General features: G+C 39.5%; 1 protein-coding gene across 5 annotated transcripts; it reads left to right on the forward strand.

Moving 5' to 3' along the window:
- Positions 1–333: 333 nt before the first annotated feature.
- Positions 334–21,356, forward strand: NMNAT3 (nicotinamide nucleotide adenylyltransferase 3). 5 transcript variants are annotated; one of them, XM_085069687.1, is made up of 5 exons: positions 334–463; positions 9,198–9,334; positions 15,175–15,358; positions 19,257–19,366; positions 20,689–21,356. In XM_085069687.1, the coding sequence occupies exons 2-5, from the start codon at positions 9,226–9,228 to the stop codon at positions 21,096–21,098; spliced, it is 813 nt and encodes a 270-aa protein (XP_084925813.1). In that variant the 5' UTR covers positions 334–463; positions 9,198–9,225; the 3' UTR covers positions 21,099–21,356. The 5 variants fall into 5 exon arrangements, with proteins under 5 accessions (XP_084925813.1, XP_084925817.1, XP_084925816.1 ...); XM_085069688.1 differs by lacking the exon at positions 334–463 and adding an exon at positions 488–655; XM_085069689.1 differs by lacking the exon at positions 334–463 and adding an exon at positions 7,252–7,273.
- The last annotated feature ends 292 nt before the right edge of the window (positions 21,357–21,648 follow it).

Below are 21,648 nucleotides of genomic sequence, written 5' to 3' on the forward strand. Positions count from 1 at the left end.
TCCGAGTTCCTCAGCCAATGGGGGAAGGAAGAGGGCGATGTGGATGGGAAATTAGGCTAAAGAGATTGTCTCTCAACAATATGAGAGTCCCCATGGGAAATGCCCCACGGCCTCTCCCTTTATCACTTCAGTGAAGGTACAGGACTCCTCTGTCTCCTTTTCGGCCATGAACCTCTGGCGCCCTGAATTTTGCCACACATTCATTACTCCACGCCTCGCAAGTCGACCTTCACGGCGCTGTTAGCCCAGCCCAGGAGTCGCAGGGCCCATCCTTAATTCCAGCAGGACGCCCAACACTCGGGACGTCACCTTCAGGTGAGTGAAGGAGGGACTGCGGCGCTGTTGGGCAGGCGCGCCGTGCGGGCTGGGAGCGCAGCCAGCCCGAGCCAGCCCGAGCCGCTGCCGCCGGCAGGGTGAGCCGAGGGCAGCGGCAGCCAACCGCCGGCTGCCCCGCTGGTCTGCGGTGAGCACGGGAGGCAGGGAGGCAGGAAGGAGGAGGGGAGGAGCTGCTGGGGCTTCGTGGGGAGCCGGGAAGCGGGGAGCGGCTGCGGGGTGCGCGGGCTGGGGCGGAGCTGCGGGCGGCGCGGAGCGGAGCGGAGCAGAGCCGGCACTGCGGGCAGCGGGTAGGCCTCGACAGCCACCGCCAAATAGACATGTACGTTTGCATATATATATACATACCTGTACATATATTCGTGTCTTTATAGATCTTTGTATCTTTAAAACAGGAAACTACAGCTTTTTATCCCCTTCTCCCCTCTCCTTTCCCGAGCACTTCCCCAAGTGCCAGTTAGAGTTAAAGAGGACAACAGCCTATGTGGTTTTGGGTTTTTTTTCAATCCGTGTGGCTTTCACTGCTTTTACTCATCTTTCTCCACGACGTTAGCGAGGTGTTTTCCCCTTGTGCTAGAGCTGCTGTTTGGTTTGATAAACACTCGGTGATGTTTGTTTTCTTTAAGCTTTGCAGCAATACAAGCCACGTGAGCAGTTCATGTTTCAGGCACCATTGGCTACTGAAGTCTAGTTTCGCTGTGGAGTTCTAGCAGTAAACTGTCTTCGTGCCTTTAACTTCAGAAATGCAAATTTTAGAATTTAGCGTGTCTGTGATAACCTAATTAGCATTCAGATGATCTAAAAGACCTTTGAGAAGTCCAGAGATGTCTCGGGGGCACTGAGGACACAATAGGTGACAGTCCTGTCAAAGGGGAATTTGAACTTGTGCATTTTAAAATAATTTAATGAGACAAATTGAATTCCATAGCAATGGTGATTTCTAAAGACTTAATTCATGCAATGTTTCAGTTACTGCTGCTGCACCTGATGAAACTGGCAGATGAAATTGGCCAGGTAAAGCTGTCAAACCCCTGCCTGCTGCCCTGGCCACAGCAAGTGCCACAAAGAACTGCCTTAGTCTCATCAGCCAACTTCACATCTGTATCTTTTCCCACCTCACTGTTGATTTAGCACAATTACCACTCAAATTACTGTGTGGATGTCCCTCTGTTCACCAAGCACTGTGCATTTTTCTGAACAATAACCAGCAGGAAAAAATAAATTAGCCATAGAGGTTCACAAAGTATAATGGAGAACTTCAAAAACATAAGAAATGCGATCTGGCCCAGTGATCTGTTGCAGGCAATGGAGAGAGGAGATGTGATTTAGGGAAACTAACTTCTCCCTTAGGTTCCACTGGTGTTCTCGCCACCAACAAGTGCCTCCTTAGTATCACCATATGTGTTTGAATCCCCTCCAGTGCACTTTTACCTGTTCTAAAATTTCTTGTTGCTTTCACTGGCTGCCCTCTAGCTCTAATATCGCAGGGAGAAGTTTTGCACTCAATTTAACCACTGCCTTCATCATTCTGTAAAACTCAGCTGTAGTCTCCCCCAAGCTCCTCCTCTCCAAACCAAACGGGCCCTGACATTCTTTCTGCCTCTCCTGGACAGTGGTAGCTCCATTCACGTGGCATTTTGAGCTGCCCTGGCGGTCAAGACTTGCTCCCATCCAGCATTCCTGTAGTGCTAAAGCAATACCCTGTGTGATGGGCTCAGTTCTTTTCCTCATGAGGCCCAGCATTATGTTGGCTTTTTTGATTGACACCAAAAACAAGGGGAGGTGCAAAGTTTTGTAGGTGGTAAGACTATATGGTTATTAATGCATATTTGAATTGTCATAACAATTTATGAACACATAGATAATAGTTGCAATGTGACTGCACTTGTAATTTCATTCTAGTTGTTTCAGAATCTCACTTCTTTTTCTTTGGATATATAGAAAACCCTGCATAGGTGAGATGCTCTTAAACAGAAAGAAAAACATTTTAGACAACAGGCAGGGCACATAAATAGTTGTATAAATTCTGAATTCTTTGATTATACAAGATGAAGCAAGGAGAGTTCTAAAGTGATCATTCAATTAAAAAAATACAAAGATAAGCAATGTGAACTCTTGAGCCTGGGAGCCATTTAGTTAAACTGCTTCACTGCTATGCAAAATCATCAGTCTTATTAGGAAAACTGACATATTAGTGCAAGGAATGCACATAATGCTTTGCATTTGGATGGCTTAAAAATGTAACTGTGAACAGGCTTTTGGCTACGGAGTATGCTACACTTTGGGTCACCTGGATGCTACTGAATGGGTGCAGGAGGGAATGCGGTTTTAAAGAGCAGCTTTATATAGTCATTATTGACCTCAGCTGTTGAGTTGGGATTGTTGCCTCTGGCAGTAACTTACAGATGAAGTATCAGAGGAAAATGAGACCTATCTTGCACTTAATAAATGCAACAGTTCCATATATTGTATAATTCCTTCTTGCTTCCCTGGAGGTGGTCAGGTACACCTCGACACTTAGAAATACAGCCTTCTTAGTCATGATTTTAGGGGTTATTTTTTAGTGCTTTACTTTGCTAAAAGACATGTTCGCTGTAACTGTAGAGCCATGAGGTGTTCATGATGGCAAATAGTTATCCCTTTTTTGAAACCCAAAAGTAAGCTGTGGGATATGGGATGCTGATATTTTAACTTTGGTCTTGCTGTATGTTCTAGAAATCCTGCCTTTTGCCCTGGGTGCTATATATGAGTATTTTGCATCTGAATGTTCTGCTGTAGTACTTCTAGGGGTTTCATTAGCTTGCTGCCTTTTAAAACCAGCTTTATAAGAGCCACTTTTGGTGATTGAAGCTTTTGGTGATTTTCTTTACCACTAAAATTTATCTTCCGTTTGTATGCAAGGTCTATTTCTGAGATTTGCCTTAGGATATGCTAAGTGTGTTTTGCTAGTTGTAAGAAGATTACAAAGATGTTGATAGATAAAAAAATCACTCTGAATAGCTTCTCAACAGGAACTCTTGAAGTTTTAGCAAGAGTTTGTTTTGACAGACAAGTTGGTGCTTTCACTAATTCAGCAGTTTGTTTGCTTAAAAATAGGCACTGGGAGTTGCAGTTCTGCATGAATCCTCTTTTTGTGTAAATCAATATATTGTTCATTGTGGATGACTGACTCATACATGCAAACAGAAGGGGACTACTGGTGTTACTTAGAATACTTAAGACAACTGCAGAAGAAAAAAAGGCTTATTTATTAGTGTGGTATGAGCACAAAGAAAGGAGAGGAGTTGAGTGTCAGATGGTGAGTGATCACTAGGGATTATTGGAGAAGTACTTAAAATGATCATAGTGCAGTAACTGCAAGATACCAGGAGATGATTGAGTTCTCCTGGTTTGTGGAAATGCTGCAGAACTGTGCAAGGAGTGCTGCTGTGTAAGGCCAGTGAGATCCTGCATTGCCCAGCAAACACTGCATGTGAGGTGTTGGCCAGTCTGGTCTTTTTTTATTTATTTTCTCCATGGTTCTGGGTTAGTGGAGTATCACTGGCCTTGTAACCAGATGAAAGTGCTACAGAGCTCAATGTGTCAGTATTGCCAAGTGTTTTATGGGCAGTTGAAATGTAATTAATGCCTGTTTTACAAAATGGGGATTATTTCATTATTTTCCCAAAGAATATAGGAAAAGAACATTAAGGATGCTATGCTGTGGTTTGGCTTTGCATGTTTACTGTTTAAGGACAGCAGAAAATCTGAAATAATCTTGGAAAATTTAGCAAATGCACAAATAGGGATGTTGAAATTATGGGAGTTTACTGTTGATATGCAGGAATGGTGGTTTCTGAATTCCATGCTGCTGAGTTGTTGTATTCCTCATTGGTGTTCTGGCAATAGGCAGCCTGTAAGCATGATTATTTTGCAGGATGATTAACAATATTAATAAAATATTCCTAAGATTAGTAATGCTAAGAAAAATATATAGGATATTATCACGGGAGTCTCTCTGTGGATAATTTATTGGCTGGACTCTGGGATCAGACACTCTCGTGCCCCACTGTGTAATTCTAGTTATAAACTTGCAGCAGCTCACGGGCTTAAAAAAATGTGTTGCTGACTTGAATTCACAGACACTCTTTTGTGTGTGTTGAAAATACAATCTTTTTAAGCTTGTGCTAAGCAATAATTCCGCTCAAATTTTTCACAGTTCAAAATTGTTGAAGGCAATGTCACGTTCATTATTAACTGGAGATTCAATATTTGCATGTATTTCAGACTGCATGAGTCCTGTGCTCAATTTATTATTTACATTTTTTTGTGCTTTGTCCATGTGTACTTTTTGTGGTGATTTTTCTTCTTTAGTGCCTTTCAACTGCAGATTCTCTGTATAGTGGAGCAGAAAGAGTTGGGATTGGGAGCTGAAAACAGAGAACTAGTTTTTATTCAGAAGGAAAAACTCATTACAAGTAAAGGCAACTTTAAGTCATGTTTAGGTTGATTTTAGAGCTGTAACTGATGAAGAAGGTTTCATTGGTTCTCCCTTGGAAGGGCATTTCTCCACTGATGCAGCCTGAAATAACGGAATGGCAAAAGTGAAGTATTGTGCTGTGATTTGAAGGATTATAATCTCAGGAGAGGAACAGACACTTCTGCTGAGGCTGCTTTCTCTGCTAGCCACCAGGGCATTGGAATTTGGGCCACAGACATATTGCAATTTTCTGTGAGGTAACTTGTTCATGGGTAACTTTTTGTTTTGCTGCGAAAATTGCTGCTTGGACAGAGAAGAAGAAATAGTGAACCCCCGAAATGATCAGATCTGTCTTAAAGAACCGTGTGCATTGTTTAAAGGCAATGTTTATTGTGCTTTGAGGCATCTTTAAAGTTACATGGGAAAAAGCCCAGATGATTTTTATAGCGTTATATAAGTTGCTGCTCTAGCGAATACTTGGAGGTTATCAGATCTTGGGGTTTCTTCGAAGCTGCAATGGGACTTGCATGCTTGAGACTAAAAGTCTGGTGTGGGGTTTGGAAGGAGAAACTTCATAGTTCTGATATGCTGAATCTGAAAGGAAATAATGTCCTGTCATGTGCTTTGTTAATGGCTTTCAATGAAAGTCAAAGAAATGGGGTGCACCTGAAGCACTGGAATTAAATAATAATATGACTCCCCATGTGGCCCTGAGAAAGCTGTTTTAGAGGGTTAGAGCATTGTATTGAGCTATGTGTAATATATATGCGCTCCTTGCAAAATTGTTCTTGGCTGGAGTGAGTAACTTTTTGATGAGTAAAGAAAATGCTGCACTAGATTATATGTTTTTCATTTTTCCTCACCCAGATACGTATGTTCATTATGAAAGTGAAGGTGGGGATATACAGGTAAATATTTATCACTGTTCTGGAGTATTGGGTTTTGTGACAGCACATGCTGGGAACTTACTGACTGGAGTGACTTGTGTTATGGCAGGAGCCCTTATTATTAACAGCATGAGAAAATCTGATATCCAGCCATATTTTTAAGGGATATTTGTGTGCCATAGTTTGCTATGATTTGGATCAGCTATTAAATGTGCTTTTTATTTTCTGACTTTGAAAGTATGTCTCACAACTGTAATATTCTTAGTGTCACTTGGTGTAACTCAGCTGGCCTCAGTGCATCTACATGAATTTATATGAGGTACTGATATGGACCAGTAAAAGAATGGAAATGAGCAGCTCTGAACTTGTTTAAATCTATATTTCATCTAAATTAATCTAGATTCACCCTCACAGGAGGAGATAACACTTCAATCCTGTGCCTGGATTTGGTTTATTTCTGCTTTTTGCAGAAATTTTCTCTCAAGGGTGAATGTCTCATAGCGTGCACGTATCAGTGTCTTGTTCTCCAGTTTACTAATTTAACAGCTCATGAATCAGACTGAGCTGCTCAGCACCCCATTCTGCTGCTGATAATTAATCAGAAATGGCTCTAATTACAGACTTTTAGCAGAACTGAACTGTGGTCATCTGTAATGTCATCTGCTATTGACATATTGTAGGAATATAGGCAACAGGAAAAGAACTTGCCGGAATTTTCTAATGAAAATTATAACGATTTGTCCATCATTAAACCTTTTTTATATAGCTTAAGTTTGGCCTCCTCATCTGAAGGTAACTTCCCTTTTCTGTATTGCCACAGGATGTCCCCTGTTGCTGGAAGCTTCCCAAACTGCTGCCACGTAGGAGTGAGGGCACTGGCATTTCTAGGGATACACTGCTTGGCCAGGGCTGTGTCTGAAATGTTCTCCAATGTTTGATTTCTCAAAAGAGCTTAGCTGAAAAAGCAGTTAACTCTCTTTTTTCTCTTTTTTTGAGTGGTGTTCTAATGATTTAAAACCCTTTAGGTAGTTAATACCAGCTGAGCTAGCAGCTGAATCATAAAGTTTCGTTTGAAATATTAAAAGTTGTCCTAGACCTGTTCAATAGGTTTAGGGTGCACTGTATTGGGGAAAGCAAAAATAAAAACACTGATTTTTTAAAAATTATTTTGTATATAGGTATTTCATATATATATATATATATATATATATATATATATGTTTTATATTCATATATATATATTTTTATATATATATATTTCATATATATATATATATAAATACCTATATACAAAATAATTTTTAAAAAATCAGTGTATATATATGGGGGGTGTGAGAGTTTATTTATGTATAGTATCTTCTGAAACCCTTTTCCATTACATGTTTATTTACTATTAGTACACAATTGGGTTGTTATTGTGGCTCTTTTTTCTTTCTCCTTTTTTGTTGTTGTTGTTGTTGGTTTAATTTTTGAGTTTCCGTTATCAGTAATGTCTGGTTGTCGTTAAAAATTGCATTTTGAAGTCTTTCCCTGGAGTTTCCAGGGTATAAATGAGTAAGACCTGCAATCAAAGCATCCAACACCCTTGTTTCAGGTGAGAAATAGTCTATAGAATTAAAGGCAAATCAAAATATATCATTCAGTTTAGGCGTCAAATAATAGAACAGCTGTGGAAATACCACACTGCACTTCATCAGAACAGAAGAGAGCACAGGAGAGCTGGGAAGCAGCCGATGAGAGAACTCCCATTCAGATGTTAATGTTTTGCTCAGTTTCAAGGCAGAAAGACCTTTCCCTATACAATGAAGATATATTTGCAGAATTGCTGTTGCCAAACAAACGACATTTTGGGTTTGGTTTTCCTAAATAAAGAACCTGTAGATTTTGCTTCTGGTTTTCACGGGTGAGTTTGCTGGTGTCTGCAAAGGGACAGTAAATGAGAGAGCAGAGTGCTGTGAAAGGAGCTTCCTACAGCTGCTCCAATCACAGACCATACAACTGTTGCTAACTTTCAATGGCTCTACAGCCAACAGTCTTTTCTGCCCAGTATATCTCCCCTAGCATGATGAAACATAGGAGAAATGAGGAAAGTAAAATAAAAACATTATAAAACAATTGTTATATTCAGTACTAGATGCTGAAGGTACAGATAGAACTTAATGCTTCAAGTAATTTTCTCTGTAAAAGTTTGCAAACTGCTAACAAGTTAAAAATGACATTATTAACTTTTGTTGCGTGGTGCACTCATTGCTGCTCCATGGTACAGTCCCAGTCTTCAGAGCTGTAAATCCTCCATAAATGAGCTGATAAAGTTGGCAGCTATTAAACATCAACATGACATTGATTTAACCATTATTAAATTTTTATAAGGCAGAGAAAGTGGCGGGGGGAGGGACTGTAAGAAGTGGGAAGAGGTCGGCTCTGAGCTACAGGGCTTTGGTAAGTGCAGATAGAGAATTAGATTTTGTTAATCAGAGCGCACAGTCTCTGCTGGGTTTGTCTGTTATCCCAAGACTGGCTTCTGAATTTTGGGATGCAAGTGTCTTCTGCTGGAAGACTTCATTTGATGGAGAGGGCTGTAGGCCAGGGAAAGGGAGGAGAGTAGTGTATGTATGATACAATAGCTGTGAGCATTGCAGAGATTTCAAACCCTAGGAAAAGACACTGGATTTGCAGACAGGTATGTGGGACACAATTGTTTTTATCACGTCAGTTACATTCTGGATTAGTTGTAAAAAGAGTTATGCAAATAAGTAGCTCCAAGCACAGTGGATTTAAACTGATTTCTGCCACATTTTCAGTAGATGACTGACAGCTTAACTAAATTATATAAGGGCTGTTTGTAAACACCCAGGCAAGGCTCCTAACGGCACTGCTCTGCACCCATTCACGCCATTCAGAGCTTTTTAATGGCCGTGGAGTTTTCCTGAAACAGCTGTACTTCCTTCTCCCTGCTGTTCCCTGTTGTTGATCCACTATCCATTGCTCTGCAGTCCAGCAAAGGAACTACACAGGCAAATGCTGATAATCTGGCTGGAGGTATTTGCCAGCTGGCTGACCCCCAGCTGCTGCCTGCCCAGCTCTGAGGGAGTCAGACCTCTAGGACTGGGTGTTGCATGTGAGGTTTTGTCACATGTTAAAAAAAAAAAATCTGCTTTTGTAGCAGGCCTGTGGGTTCCAAAGTTATCAATGGACAGAAGGAACAAAACCTTGATCTCCAATAAAAGCAGGTTAAGAATACAAAACATGTAGTTTTTAATGCTCTTGAGAATATGATGTTCTAGCCATGTCTGTGTGTAGGGAAACAAGGTGTTGGTGTTCTCCAAACTAATACCCAAGAGCAGCTGTGTTTCTGAGCAGGCAGTTGCTGAGTGCTGTGACAGGACTGATCTCTGGATACTCCACTGATGCTCCAGAAATACCCAGTTCTGAAAGCAGTGCTCCTTTTAGTTCAGGAACAGTGGGCAGACTGCTCTTTCTCAAGTTTGTCTTTTATTTTAATTTTTTTTGTTCTTCAGGGAGGATTTGTAATGTTTTGCTGTCAGAATGAAGAGCAAGATCCCTGTCATCCTTCTGGCCTGTGGCTCCTTTAACCCCACCACCAACATGCACATGCGTTTATTTGAGCTGGCCAGAGACCACCTGCACCAAACAGGTCAGTGAGGGTTGGGAGCATCACACACAGGGGTTGCTGGGAAAAGCAAGGAAGAGTTTTAATACTCACTTAGATAAGCTTTCACTTTACAGCTGGCTTAATTTCAGTATTCTTTACTGATATTAATGTAAGGTTTTCATGGTATATTCAATATAGAAAGTCTGGTATTACCTCTTTGTTTGGCTCAGTGTATAAAAAGATATAATGAATATTCATGCAAATAGAGTGAAAGTTTTACCAGCAGTTTTAGGATCCTATTCGTGGAACTGGCTGAGCCTTATGAAAGAGTATGGTTAATAATTTTGAAATTTAGGGAAATAATTTATGTTCCAATTTAATGCTTTTATGATACAATGTGCTTTCATATGAAGAAGGTTTCCAGGTAGCAGTTTTGACAGCCAGAGGAAACTGGAGAAAAGATGAAACTTTAATTATTCATTATCTGTCTTCACTAAGAGGCACTTTATCTATCTTAGAAAAAGATCAGAAAAGTGAGATGTCATCAAGCTAGAATGTTTTGGCAACAAAGGAGAAAGGTGGGTAACATCAGGAATTTAAGGGAGAATCAGAAATGCTACTGGAAAGCCTTGAACTCCTAGCTTGATCAGCTCCTTAGTTGCTCAGGGGTTTATCTTTTTTATTTTTTTTTTATTCCATCTGGAAGTGGCTGGGAGGGGATCATTGTTTATTGGAATCTGACAGAGAAGTTCCCAGGGATGTGGTTCAGTAGGAACCTGAATGGCAAATAATAGTGGAAGGAATTTGGCTGTCAAATCAAGTGAGGGGAAGAGAACCTGGTAACTCATTGATACAATTGTGCAGTACAAGCAGCAGCTGCATACTCAGAATATACTGTGAGAATACTACTCCTGTCATGAGGAGGAATTACAGAGATGGCTCTGAGGGCAGCCTCTACAACTCTCTATTGTCCTATAACTAAAATTACTTTCATGCTCCTGCAAGACTGGAAATAAAGAGTTAAAAACAGATTTTAATTGACTTTTCTCACTGTAGTTTTATAACTGATTCTGCTGCCCAGGTATACAAGAAATAGAAAGGCAATATGAGACCAACTGGTAATTCTGTTTAGGTCATAAATTATAGTCCAGTAAAATTTCTTTACTTTGAAAGAAGGACTGAACTGGGAAATGAATTACTGTTCTGTCTGAATCAATTTGATGTCTTGTCTGCTCCAGGGTCAATGTAACAAGACTCCACCCCTTACTCAAGAGTTATTTGCTTACAGTCTAGTAAAAATCATATTAAAAATGAAATTTTGAAAAGTTGAAATGGAAATTGTGCATTACATTACACTTAATGTCAGTGCTTCCTTCTGGATGGGGTATGACTTGCCTTTTGGCTTCTTATTTTAATTTGTGAATACTTACAAGTAACAAGGGCTTTATGCATTAAAGAATCCTTTGGTGTCTGGTTTGCCTACAGCGTTGTCTTTGCACTTTCTGAATGCTTAACCCAGATGTCTGCAGAGCAAGAATCCTCAGTTTGCTTGCAGAAGCTTTACCCATCCCAAGCAGAGGTGGCTTTATCTGAAGTAATTCCAAGGGCAGATATATATGTTTGTATCTATGGACACACAAATCTCATATATGGCCCTTCCTGCAAGTGAAGATAGTTTCTCAAGCAGAGGAGGTTGGCAACATGCTATAAAAATGACTGATTCTGGATGCCTGTTTGATAGCAGAACCATTCCTAGCCAGGAAATTAATTGGTCATTCTCTCATGATTTTAGCCTCCACTTCTGAGGTTACACAGGGGAGGAGAAATTAGAGATTATTTGCAGAGAAGAAGCAGTAGCTTCAGACTGGGAGCTGATGGTGGGGCTGGAGAACAATGGTTATATCAGACTAAAGCTAGACTGACTTGAGGTAGGAGTCAGTGATTGCCTTCTCAGAGAGAGCAGTGCACTTTGGAGCTGAGATCCACCCTGGATGCCTGAAATGAGTGAGGAATTGATCAGTGTGAGGGGCATGTTTCCTAGGCTGTGGGAATGGCTTCACTCTGCTGCTACTTCAGGAGTTCTGCTCCATCACAAATTAAGCCAGAATGATGGGTTGTGCAATAGCTTGGCTGGAGTTCACTCCACTCACCAGCCCTGGAAGTGTTCAGAAGATGTGTGGATGTGGCACTTGGGGATATGTTTCAGTGCTGGGTTTATGGTTGGACTCAAGAGGGCTTTTCCAACCTTAACAATTCTAGGATTCTGTGACTTTAGAGTCAGCTTCACTGATTTAATGACACAACTACTCTTGATGTGCATCTTGACTGACATCTCCAGTAATTCTGACTGCCAGCTTTTTGTACATCACTTCAGTTTCAAATGGTGCCTAATCTTATTTTTCATACATCCCATCCCTATTTTAAGTACATTTTATTGGGTTTCTGATGCTTTAAGTGCAGTCTCATTGCCACATGTCAAGTAATTCATCCTTTTCCTGTTAATATAATCCAATAAACCTTGTCATGCTACCTTTTAAATAAAATACACATAGCTGTGTATGCCTGAATGACTCAAATGATTCTCTTTATCTGGATTTTCCATCTACTCATGTGAATTTGGCACTTTGCACATCCTCACACATAGCTAAAATTTTCTGACATTCAACCCCTTGTTATAAAATTGTGTATTGAAACTTGCATTGACTGTGACAGTCACTTTACAGTGTGTTAATACCTAATGTCAGGTGCTTTTATTTCTCTCTGACTGTGTTTTCATTTGACCATAAAGACCAAAGAAATAGTACTAAGACATTTTCAGTCTTGTCTCCCAAGTGTTGCCAGTGGAGGATACTTACACCACCAAGTTTCCAAGTAAGGCCAAAAGGGATAGAGGGCACAGGAGGAGGGTGTGAAAGACAAGATGTTTCTATCTGTGACAAGACAAATGCAAGGGAGAGGTGAAGGATAATGAGTTACCATCTTATGAAATCTGTGGTAAAATGTGACACCATTAATGGGTTGTGTCAAATGCAGTTCTGGACAGCAGAGCTGAGAAGGAATAATTATCCACAATACTTAGCAGCATGTTGGGAAAGGAATGAAGTGAGGCAGCACTCAGGCACCAAGTCCTGTTGCTGCTGCTCTGGACATTGTGGAAGGAAGAGCAGTGGGGTCATTCCTGGTCACTGGGCAGGATGACACCAGAAAGCTGCAGAGCTTCCCAGTCTGTTGTGAATTTTCCTGTGACACTGAGAGCAAAATGAGTAGTCGGTGAGAGTTAAATGGGTGGAAGTGTTTAATTTGTTTGGTTTTCTATAGTATATAATTTCTCACAGTTAATTTCAGACTTATTACCTGAAGAAATTAATCTTCAGAAGTTCCCCCAAAATACACAATTTTACGTGAAACTGATAAATTTGATAAATTTGATAAATTTGCTTTAGTATTAATAAGCTAATTAAGCATGACAATTTGTTAGTGTTTATGACAATTATCAGTGACATCTTTGTAACAGAAAACTAAATACCTATTTTCCTTAATTTTTAAGGAATTAATCCTTATTTTTAAGGAATATTTTAACATGTTTGAGGGACAGTTTTTGTTTCATTACTTTCATTATATTTAGTTTTCTAAGCACTAACCAGTTCTCCTAAACAGTTCCTACAGAATATAAGTTTGTAGCAAGAGGAATTTTTTTGCTGCTTTTAGTAGGTATATTTTTAAAAACAAAGCCATTTAAGGGCCTGGAGGGTTTTTGCACATGTTTAGGACAAGCAATAATAACATACTTAATGATGAAAACAGATAGAATTCCAGAGAAATAGAATTTGAAGGTAATTCTGGACCAAGAAAGGTTTGAAGCTACCTGGAATAATTTGTGGGAGAGAGAAATGCAGTGGACATTAAGAAAAGCCCTAAGTTGACAGAATTTAATGATTTTGTCTTTGCATGTCTGCCAAAATTGAGGGGCATATTCAAATAGGTGAACTTTTAAATTACTGAATAGGAAACTAGTTATTTAGAGCCAGTAATAAAATTGTTTCCTATATTTTGACAGGTAGAGCTTGTGTTTTTATGTGGAATGCTCTCATGTGCATCCTGTCTGCATACTTCAGGGTTACTTAGTTGTGAATATTCTCAAACCAGTCCTGTGTCTGACTCTCTGAAGTGTTACCAACCTCAATTTTTCCCTTCCAGTTGGTTTCATTTTTGCTTTGGAACAAGCTGATATGGCATCAGAAGCTCTTAGCCTATTTATGCAACTTCAGGCCACACTACAGACTGAAATAATTTCATCTCACAAGGCTATGGCAGACCCATATAATTTTTGATTAGCATGATCTCACAGAAGTTTAATTTTTTCATTTAATACATTCAGTTAAGATATAAGGGGACAACTAATATCTGTAGAAATTTAAACTGAAATGTGGAAAATCATTGTATAGGAAAAAGCTTTTAATAAGCTTAACACAGTAGTGAATTCAAACTGTAGTTTCTTCCCTTTTAAAAGAGAAATGGATTCAAACTGTCATTTCTTTCCCTTTAAATGATAATTTTTATAGCACTGTATAATACCAGAGTACAAGAGAATAAATGTTGTCCATAAATCAAGTGAAATTATTTCCAATTTCAGATCAAGAGATGGACTTAATTACATACACATCTTTGCATGTTTCTGCAAAATTTTGTCTTGCTCGTTTTGCCTGTAATGAGAATATTTTAAAACAGAGGATGGTTTGAACTGACATCTTAAAAGGATGTAAATCTCATTGAATCTTACTGCTGGTTTTTAAGTCTAGTTTGATGAAGTTCTTTTGAAAATTTTATTACATCAAAATAAATGTCTCATTACTAGACTGTCAGAATATTAAACTGTCATGTGCCAGTATCAGAAATACCAGGGGTATTGTTTTCCTTGCTGCATTGAAGTTTCTTTGTTAAAACAATTGAATTAGAAAAAAGGAAGAGGATTTTTTCCCTCTTCAGTATCATATTTATCATAGTTACTTTAAATGCATGTGTTACATTAGAAACAATTTTGCTTCATTTCTGATCCGTTGAAACACTTTCTCTCCTCTCAATTTCTTGAGGGTTGCAGCTTAGAGCAGTGCTTTATTTTTGCTTCCTGATTTGAGGCCAGAACTGCAAAATCTAACAAGAGTCTGTTGTGTTAATGATTTCATTATGTTACAGGGGTAGGAAAACAGGGGCATATTTTCAAATGTATTTAACATGATCAGCCAGATGGAAAGGCATTTAGTGGCTGCTAAGCTGATGTGTGGAGCACAGTGCTCTAAGTCTCAGTTTAGACTCCATTAGCCCTATCTTTGTGTTTGAATCTTCTGATGTGTCTGGATCACATGAATCACAGCTGCAGCAATATGCTGGAATTCTTGCTTTAACACAAAGAAAAGGCACAATGATTTTGATAAATAACAAGCACCCGATCTTTGAGAAAAAAGTAGTGCTCACTTGTCATCCACTGCTCTGGCTATGTTAAAGCTGTACTAACTGGACTATGAAAATTAATTATATCTAACAATTTTGATAGTTTGCGACATCAGTTATGATTATCTCTACTTGTTTAAAATTGTCTGTTCACCCAGCTTTCCTTTTTGGGTCATGTAAAAGGATAAACATTGATAATAATAGTGAGCAGGGGAACAAAATGTTTGCATTTTAATTTTGTAATTGCTGTTAATATATTGAAAACAATACCCAAATCAAGGTATTCATAGCATCTTAATACTATGAAGTTAACTATGGAAGTTATCCTTTGAAGAGGTTGGACTAGGTGAGCTCCCAAGGTCCTCCCCCAATAAATTTTCAAGATTCTGTGAAGAGGACATAATTTTCTTTTCTTCTTTTCTTTTTTCCCAAAGGAAGATATCAGGTGATTGAAGGCATAATGTCTCCTGTCAGTGATAACTATGGGAAGAAAGGCTTGGTTTCAGCAAGGCACCGAATAGCAATGGCTAAACTGGCCCTGGAGACATCTGACTGGATCCGGGTGGATCCCTGGGAGAGTGAGCAGGAGACATGGACAGAGACAGTGAAAGTACTGAGGTAATTACATTCACTTTTACCTGTCTTTATGAAATTACTGACTGCCAGCAATCTGCCAGGCTGCCACATCAATGCATGGAACTTGCTCCTCTAAAACACCCAGCCAAGTCAGGATCCCCCACCAGGAATCTCTCATTTGCTAGTGCAGAGCAGACAAGCTTTCCCTAGACCTGTGCAATAACCACAGTGCTGCCCTAGTGTCCTTTAAGTAGTTGGATGCATGCAAAAAGCCTCTGCAAAATTATGGCCACTGCAAGGGTTTTGCAGGAAAAGTTCTTGGCTCTCATGTTACCCTCCTTGGGTTTAGTCTCTAAGCAGGTAATGGAGAGATTACCTGTAATCAGAAAGTAAGAGTTTACAAATTATTCTGTTCTACAGGAGAATCTCTGTTCCAGATTAGCTGTGTTAGCAGTACTATGCCTCCAGGTTTATCTATTCTCACATCCTTGTAAAGTTTTCTTATTAACTCTAATGGTGAGTTAAACCCAAGCCATAACTGCTGATGTTTTCTTCAAAATCTCAGTTTGCTGTGGTTTTGTGTTGGGAGGAAAAGTTAAACAGTTTGACCAAAACTTGATGCAAGGACCTTGAAACATGTCTTTTCCCATATGGTAATAAAATTGTTATGGGGCAGGGTATGAAAACACAAACTTCTTGTGCTAACTGCTCTTTGGAAAAGGTGCTACAGAAGGTAACAGGTACATTTGCTGTAGACTTCCTTAAAGCCTTTCAGTTAAATGGTAGGAGTTATCACTGATTTCTTCATTTTTATCCCCATCGTCTAGCTTACTTTCTCAGTGGAAAGAGGTGTTCAAGGCTCTAAATTGTGCCTTCCAACAGCTGCCCCAAAAGCTTTTGTGTCTCTGTGTGAAAGCAGTTAAAATCCAGGCCTGTTATTTTACAAAAGCATCCGTAAGAATTCAGTATATACTCACTAAACAGCTAGTGGAGCCTTTTAGATCTGCTTCTATTTGCTTCACTGAGGGAGCACAGACATACAGTTGCTCCTTTTGCCCCTTCCCTCCAGGCAGCACAACAGGATCAGGGTGGGAGGTTTTCTGTCTTTGAAGAAAACTCTCTTCTTTCTCTAATCATAACTGTATATCCCGGTGTGAGAAATCAACAAAAGGTCTGTCCTACAATATTGGCTGGGTAGGGGGTTTTTGTCTTAAACTTCAGTTCAGTCAAACTGTTTCCCTCCAGAGAAGCAGTTCCAAATCTCACAGATCAGGTGATCCTGTTTTGATCTTGCACAGCTCCAACTGAAGTGAGTACTGCTTGCAAGATTGGGTTTGTAAATTATAAATCCACTTCAGAATTCTTTAGGAGAAGAGTTGCAGTAAATAAAAATGGCTCGTTTTCTGCTCAGGCAAAGTAGTATCAATGTGGTATGAACAGCCAAGCTTCCCATCTGCCTAGAAACTCAACCTCTAGTTTGATTAATAAATTCACAAAATGTTAAGATGGCTGCTTGTTAAGGAGAGAAATGAGCTTAAATCTTTTTTTTTTCTACAAGTGTTCGCCTGTATTAATGAGCTGAACCAGTGCCATAATGTAATACTGAACCCTGTCCCTTGAATGGGGAAGCACCATTCTGATGAAATGTATGTGTTTGTGCTTTACATTGTATTTTAAGTGTCAGAGGTGAAGAAAAGAAGATAAAAAAGAGCTGGCTTTAGGGCTAGATCCTTACTAAGTATAAACAGGCAGTGGTTTATTGTTGAGCTGTTCTTTTTCCCATGTTTTCAAAGTTAATCTATATGTTCTTCCCTCCTCAAAGAAACAAGGACTAACTGCTGCCTTCACTATAAGCTCCCTCAGGTAGGAAACCAGTACCGATAGAAAGAGATTTTCCTATTGCAAGGCAGAGGTAAAAATCATTATTGTACCTAAATGTCTCTTCTTATCAGTATTTTGAGTTGTACATTTAACTGCAGTAGAACATTTTGTCCTGAAACACACGAATGGCCTTTTCCTACAGCACTTGTTTTAACTGAGTGCGATAAAAATGTCACATTTCATCAAAATCTGTAGATTTTTTAGAGGATCCCAAGTAGTTGTGACATAAAAAAATTTTAAGCAGCAAAGCTCATATCCCACTTATGGCAGTGCTATTAAATGAGTATGGAAATTTTGGAGACTATCCCAAGGCTTTTTTTAGATAGGAGGAGGGAACATAATAGAGCTGTTTTCCCCTTACCTGCTGTTTGTATTCTTCCTAGACAAGGAAGCAGTATTGTTAGTAAGTAAAGAACTACATCCATTCCTCTTGTGGATTTGATTGGCATGCAGCTATACTACAGAGTAATTAAAAATTGGCAAAGGTCTGCATTTCCCAACTTCTGTTGAGTCGTGCTTGTGATTTAGTTCTAGAGCTATTCAAAGCTTCATACACAGTTGAGAAAACACTTAAGAAACTGGCAGATGGGTTTGTCCTTTTTGCTGTATCTAAAGTAATGTAGCCCTCCCTGCTCCAGCCCTTGGGCTGCTGAGCAGACCTGGAGCAGCTCAGATTTTGCAGTGTTTGTAACGTTAGTCCTGCAATGAGCTCTTTGCCAAGCACTCATATTTTTGAATCATGGCCCAAGAATGTCAGAGCATGACACAGCCAGTGTGCTTGACTATACATAGCACCAGCCTGTTTACAGCAAGACAGAATTAAAATTAGAAATGTGGGAAGGCACAGACCAAGCTACTGGTACCTACTCTCTACTGCCATATGTCCCTCACCTCTTGGCTGTGCAGTTTCTTTCGCCAAGGGCTGAGCAGCAGAAATCACTGGAGGTTGCTTTGCAGCCTGTCTGCCTGTAGGTTCTTGACACATGTGCAACTTATCCCGGTGGTTGAAGTATTTGCATGATTTGAAGAGTGTACTTTTAAATCACTAAACTGTCAATTCCTTCCTTACACCAGACATTCAAAGGGTCACCTGGGGCTTTGTACATGCACTGAATCCAGACTGTTCTTGTAACTTAGAATCTTTGCTTTGCTGCAGTTATCTAAGAGCTGATGGTCACTGTATATGTGTTACATAGAGATTGGACACAGATTTGATTCTGTGTCTGCTTGTCCTGTCTAACCAGGAGCTTGTGTCCTGAAACAGTTTTGGCTCATGCAAATATGAGCAACGCCTAAGCCTGGCTCAGCAGGGTGCAAGGCAGGGACTATTCTAAACAAGCAAGGCTGTGCTGGTTTGGAAGGAAAAGGCCACTGCCATGAGGTAGCAATACCAGTATTGCAAGGGGGCACCAGGGATCAGGAGTGGGGAAAGAATGAAGTGACAAACCTGACAAAACTGACAAAGGGATTCTTGCCTGCCATTGTGGATCTGAACTCGGTAAAATTAGAAGCACAGCAGATGTCAAAAATCTTATGAGAATTTTTAGAGTCTTGGAATTTTGATTCTTTTAGTTAAAATCAAAGGGAAAACAGGAAGGTAAAAATTCAGGGAACATGTTTTTATGGAGAAGAGGAGGAGAGAGAATGAGAATTTCTTCTCCTCAAAACTGAGCACCCGTTATTAAAACACTATCATGAAGACTTGTATTTAGTCAAGAAATTACAGCTACTGATTGAAGTGAGATTGTCCTGTTTCAGGCAAAAAAGACTCCACTATGTTTTAAATGTAGTAGCTTCCAAAATTGCCATAATGGTAGAAATTCAAAAAGGATTTACAAACCAGGATGCCATTAAGGAGATTGCTTGTGAATTCCACAAAGTGTAACTACATTGATACTAATCTCATGGCAGAACAAATGTGCCAAATTCTTAACAAATGGTATTTAAATCCAAAGTGCATAAAGGTAGACCCTGTTCTTGAATGGGAAAGTGCCAGGTAATCGCTTTGTTGCATCTCTGAGAGGATTACCTCACACAGAAGCCTTTATTTTGAATGCAGGCACCATTACAATGAATCACTCAGAGTGCTCCAGTCCAAGAAGGAGTCCATGAGAAACAAACATCCCACAGAAAGGTCTACGAGGGATTCCCTTTCTTGCCAGCAACCAGGTTAGTTTATAACTGTAAACATGATGCTGTGTTTAGCAGTAAAAACTGTACAGCTTCACCAGATTAGCAGTGAAAAAAGTTGAACAGAGTAGCTGGTGAGTTCTGAGGGCTGGAGCTGCCTGCCAAAACCAAGCCATGCCAAATGCCAACATAACTGCTGGGGCACTTGTTTTGTAACAACACTTTGGAGTTGTGAGTAGGAGACTTGGAGTTGTATTAATTCTTGGGTTTTATAAGCATCCTTTAGGTATGCCAGAGATGTATGTAGTGGCCCTGCTTGTTTTGCCTAGCACAGAACATAGGAAAAAAAAATATCAAAAATACAGGAATTACTTGGAGTTCTAATATTAGACAATGGACAAAGTATATGGATACCACAGCAGCAATGCTGACATGTTGATGTTTGCTGCCTTGCTGGCCAGAAAAGCTCCTGTTGGCAGTAGAAGCATGGCAGGCTCTGGAAACAATGTCAGTTTTCAATTTTCTATCTAATCATATTCCCCAGCCCTATGACTGGCTAGGATGCTCTTGGATTTTTGATACATTGCCCTTTTCCTCTGGTATTGTAGCATCTCTTGGACATGAATAATACATTTCAGTTGTTCTGGTTGTTGATGAGTTATATCTTTACAGTTGGTAGGGGAAAGAAGTTACACTTTTCATGCATCATCACTGGAACGTTTCTTACTTTCTGAATCTCTCATTAAGGTGTTTGTAGAAGACTTGCAGATGTGCTAACCATCAAATAAGTGTAGAGTGAAGGCAATACCTCCATCCTTCCCCTTCATTTCACATGAATACAAGGCTGTGAAAATACCTGGTCAATGTTTATATACTCAGATGGAATAATGATGAGTGTTACAGAAAAAGTTTGAGGAAAGAGAGAATTCTGTGCTGGGGCTTAGGACAGCAAATAAGAAATTGAGAAAATAAAGAAAAGGGGGGCAGGATGGGATGGAGTAGCCAGGTTCCACCAAGTCTAATCTTTGTGCTAAAATAATTCTCTTTATTTGCTTCTTCCCACTTTTGGCTTGCTTGAGTGGAGGAAGAATTCTCCTTTGGGAATCACTATGTACAGATAATAGTCAATATGCTTCGGGTCATGATGAAGTAGATAATAAAGTAATTGTGACCAGACACATAAAAATCTAAACTGAATTTTTCTTGCAACCTTCTGAAAAAAAGCCTGGAATAAAGGTAAATGATTTGTAAAATAATTTTTTAAAAAATGAAAAATGATGAGTTAAAAACAATTTTAAGTATGAACTTCCTAGAAGACTGATAAAGGATAAGACATCTCTTATTTCTTTTTGTTTTTCCAGTTCTACCAGAATTAAAGCTGCTCTGTGGGGCTGATTTTCTACAGACATTTAAGACACCCAATCTCTGGAAGGAAGAGGACATCAAAGAAATAGTGGAAAAGTTTGGTTTGGTGTGTATTAGCCGGGCTGGCTCTGATCCATCTCAGTATATCAAGGAATCAGAGCTTTTAACTAAATTTCAGCACAATATTTTTCTAGTGAAAGAATGGATTCAGAATGAAATCAGTGCAACCCAGATACGCTCAGCCTTGTGCAGAGGATTGAGTGTGAAATATCTCATCCCAGACTCTGTTATTGCTTACATTGCACACCACAATATCTACACAGAAGAGAGCGAGCGCAAGAATGAGGGAAACTTGCTTCAGCCCCTCAAGCTGCATAACACAACAATAAACCCTCTGGATGACTGATTCCTGCAGTGTGTGATGTGTCAGACAAGGAGTTTTTTCATGTAAATTTCTTGGGAAATTTATTTCTTATTAATGAAGGGAAAGTACATCAGCCCTAAATCTGTTGAAATCATGTGGTGTTTTAAATCCATGAATCTGTGTGGGGTACTGCTCAAGCAAATTGGGATGCTCAGCTGCATAGTTTCAAATATATAAACAGCTTCCTTGTGAAAATAAAAGAATGGAGATCTTCGTAGTAAATGTTCTTCTTCAGTAATACTTAAAGGGTCACACATAGTACTTTCCTAACTTGTAATTCTGTAATCCCTACTGTTTTGAAACAGCAAAATATAATGAACTATAACTTCAGAGAGATAAAAAGAGAGAGTGATTTTTGAATCTATATTACAGCTAAACTTTGACTTTTTAAGACCCTGAATAACTTTTTTTATTTTTGGCAGTTTGGCCAAGAGGTGGGTATTAATCTTCCTTTCATGCAAGCACTTGAAAATGCACGTCACTTACGCCACTTCTAAGCCTGCGGTTTCTCAAATGACAGACAGTCCTCATT

This window comes from Lichenostomus cassidix, chromosome 9 (genome assembly GCF_008360975.1).
Source record: "Lichenostomus cassidix isolate B80296 chromosome 9, HeHo_3.0, whole genome shotgun sequence".
Taxonomy (NCBI): domain Eukaryota; kingdom Metazoa; phylum Chordata; class Aves; order Passeriformes; family Meliphagidae; genus Lichenostomus; species Lichenostomus cassidix.

What these genes read in the sequence shown, in the direction of transcription:
- NMNAT3 (XM_085069687.1), top strand. Translation starts at nt 9,226, where the DNA reads ATGAAGAGCAAGATCCCTGTCATCCTTCTGGCCTGTGGCTCCTTTAAC. An exon ending in AGACCACCTGCACCAAACAG is followed by an intron (nt 9,335 to 15,174) that starts GTCAGTGAGGGT and finishes TTTTTCCCAAAG; the next exon opens with GAAGATATCAGGTGATTGAA. An exon ending in GAGACAGTGAAAGTACTGAG is followed by an intron (nt 15,359 to 19,256) that starts GTAATTACATTC and finishes TTTTGAATGCAG; the next exon opens with GCACCATTACAATGAATCAC.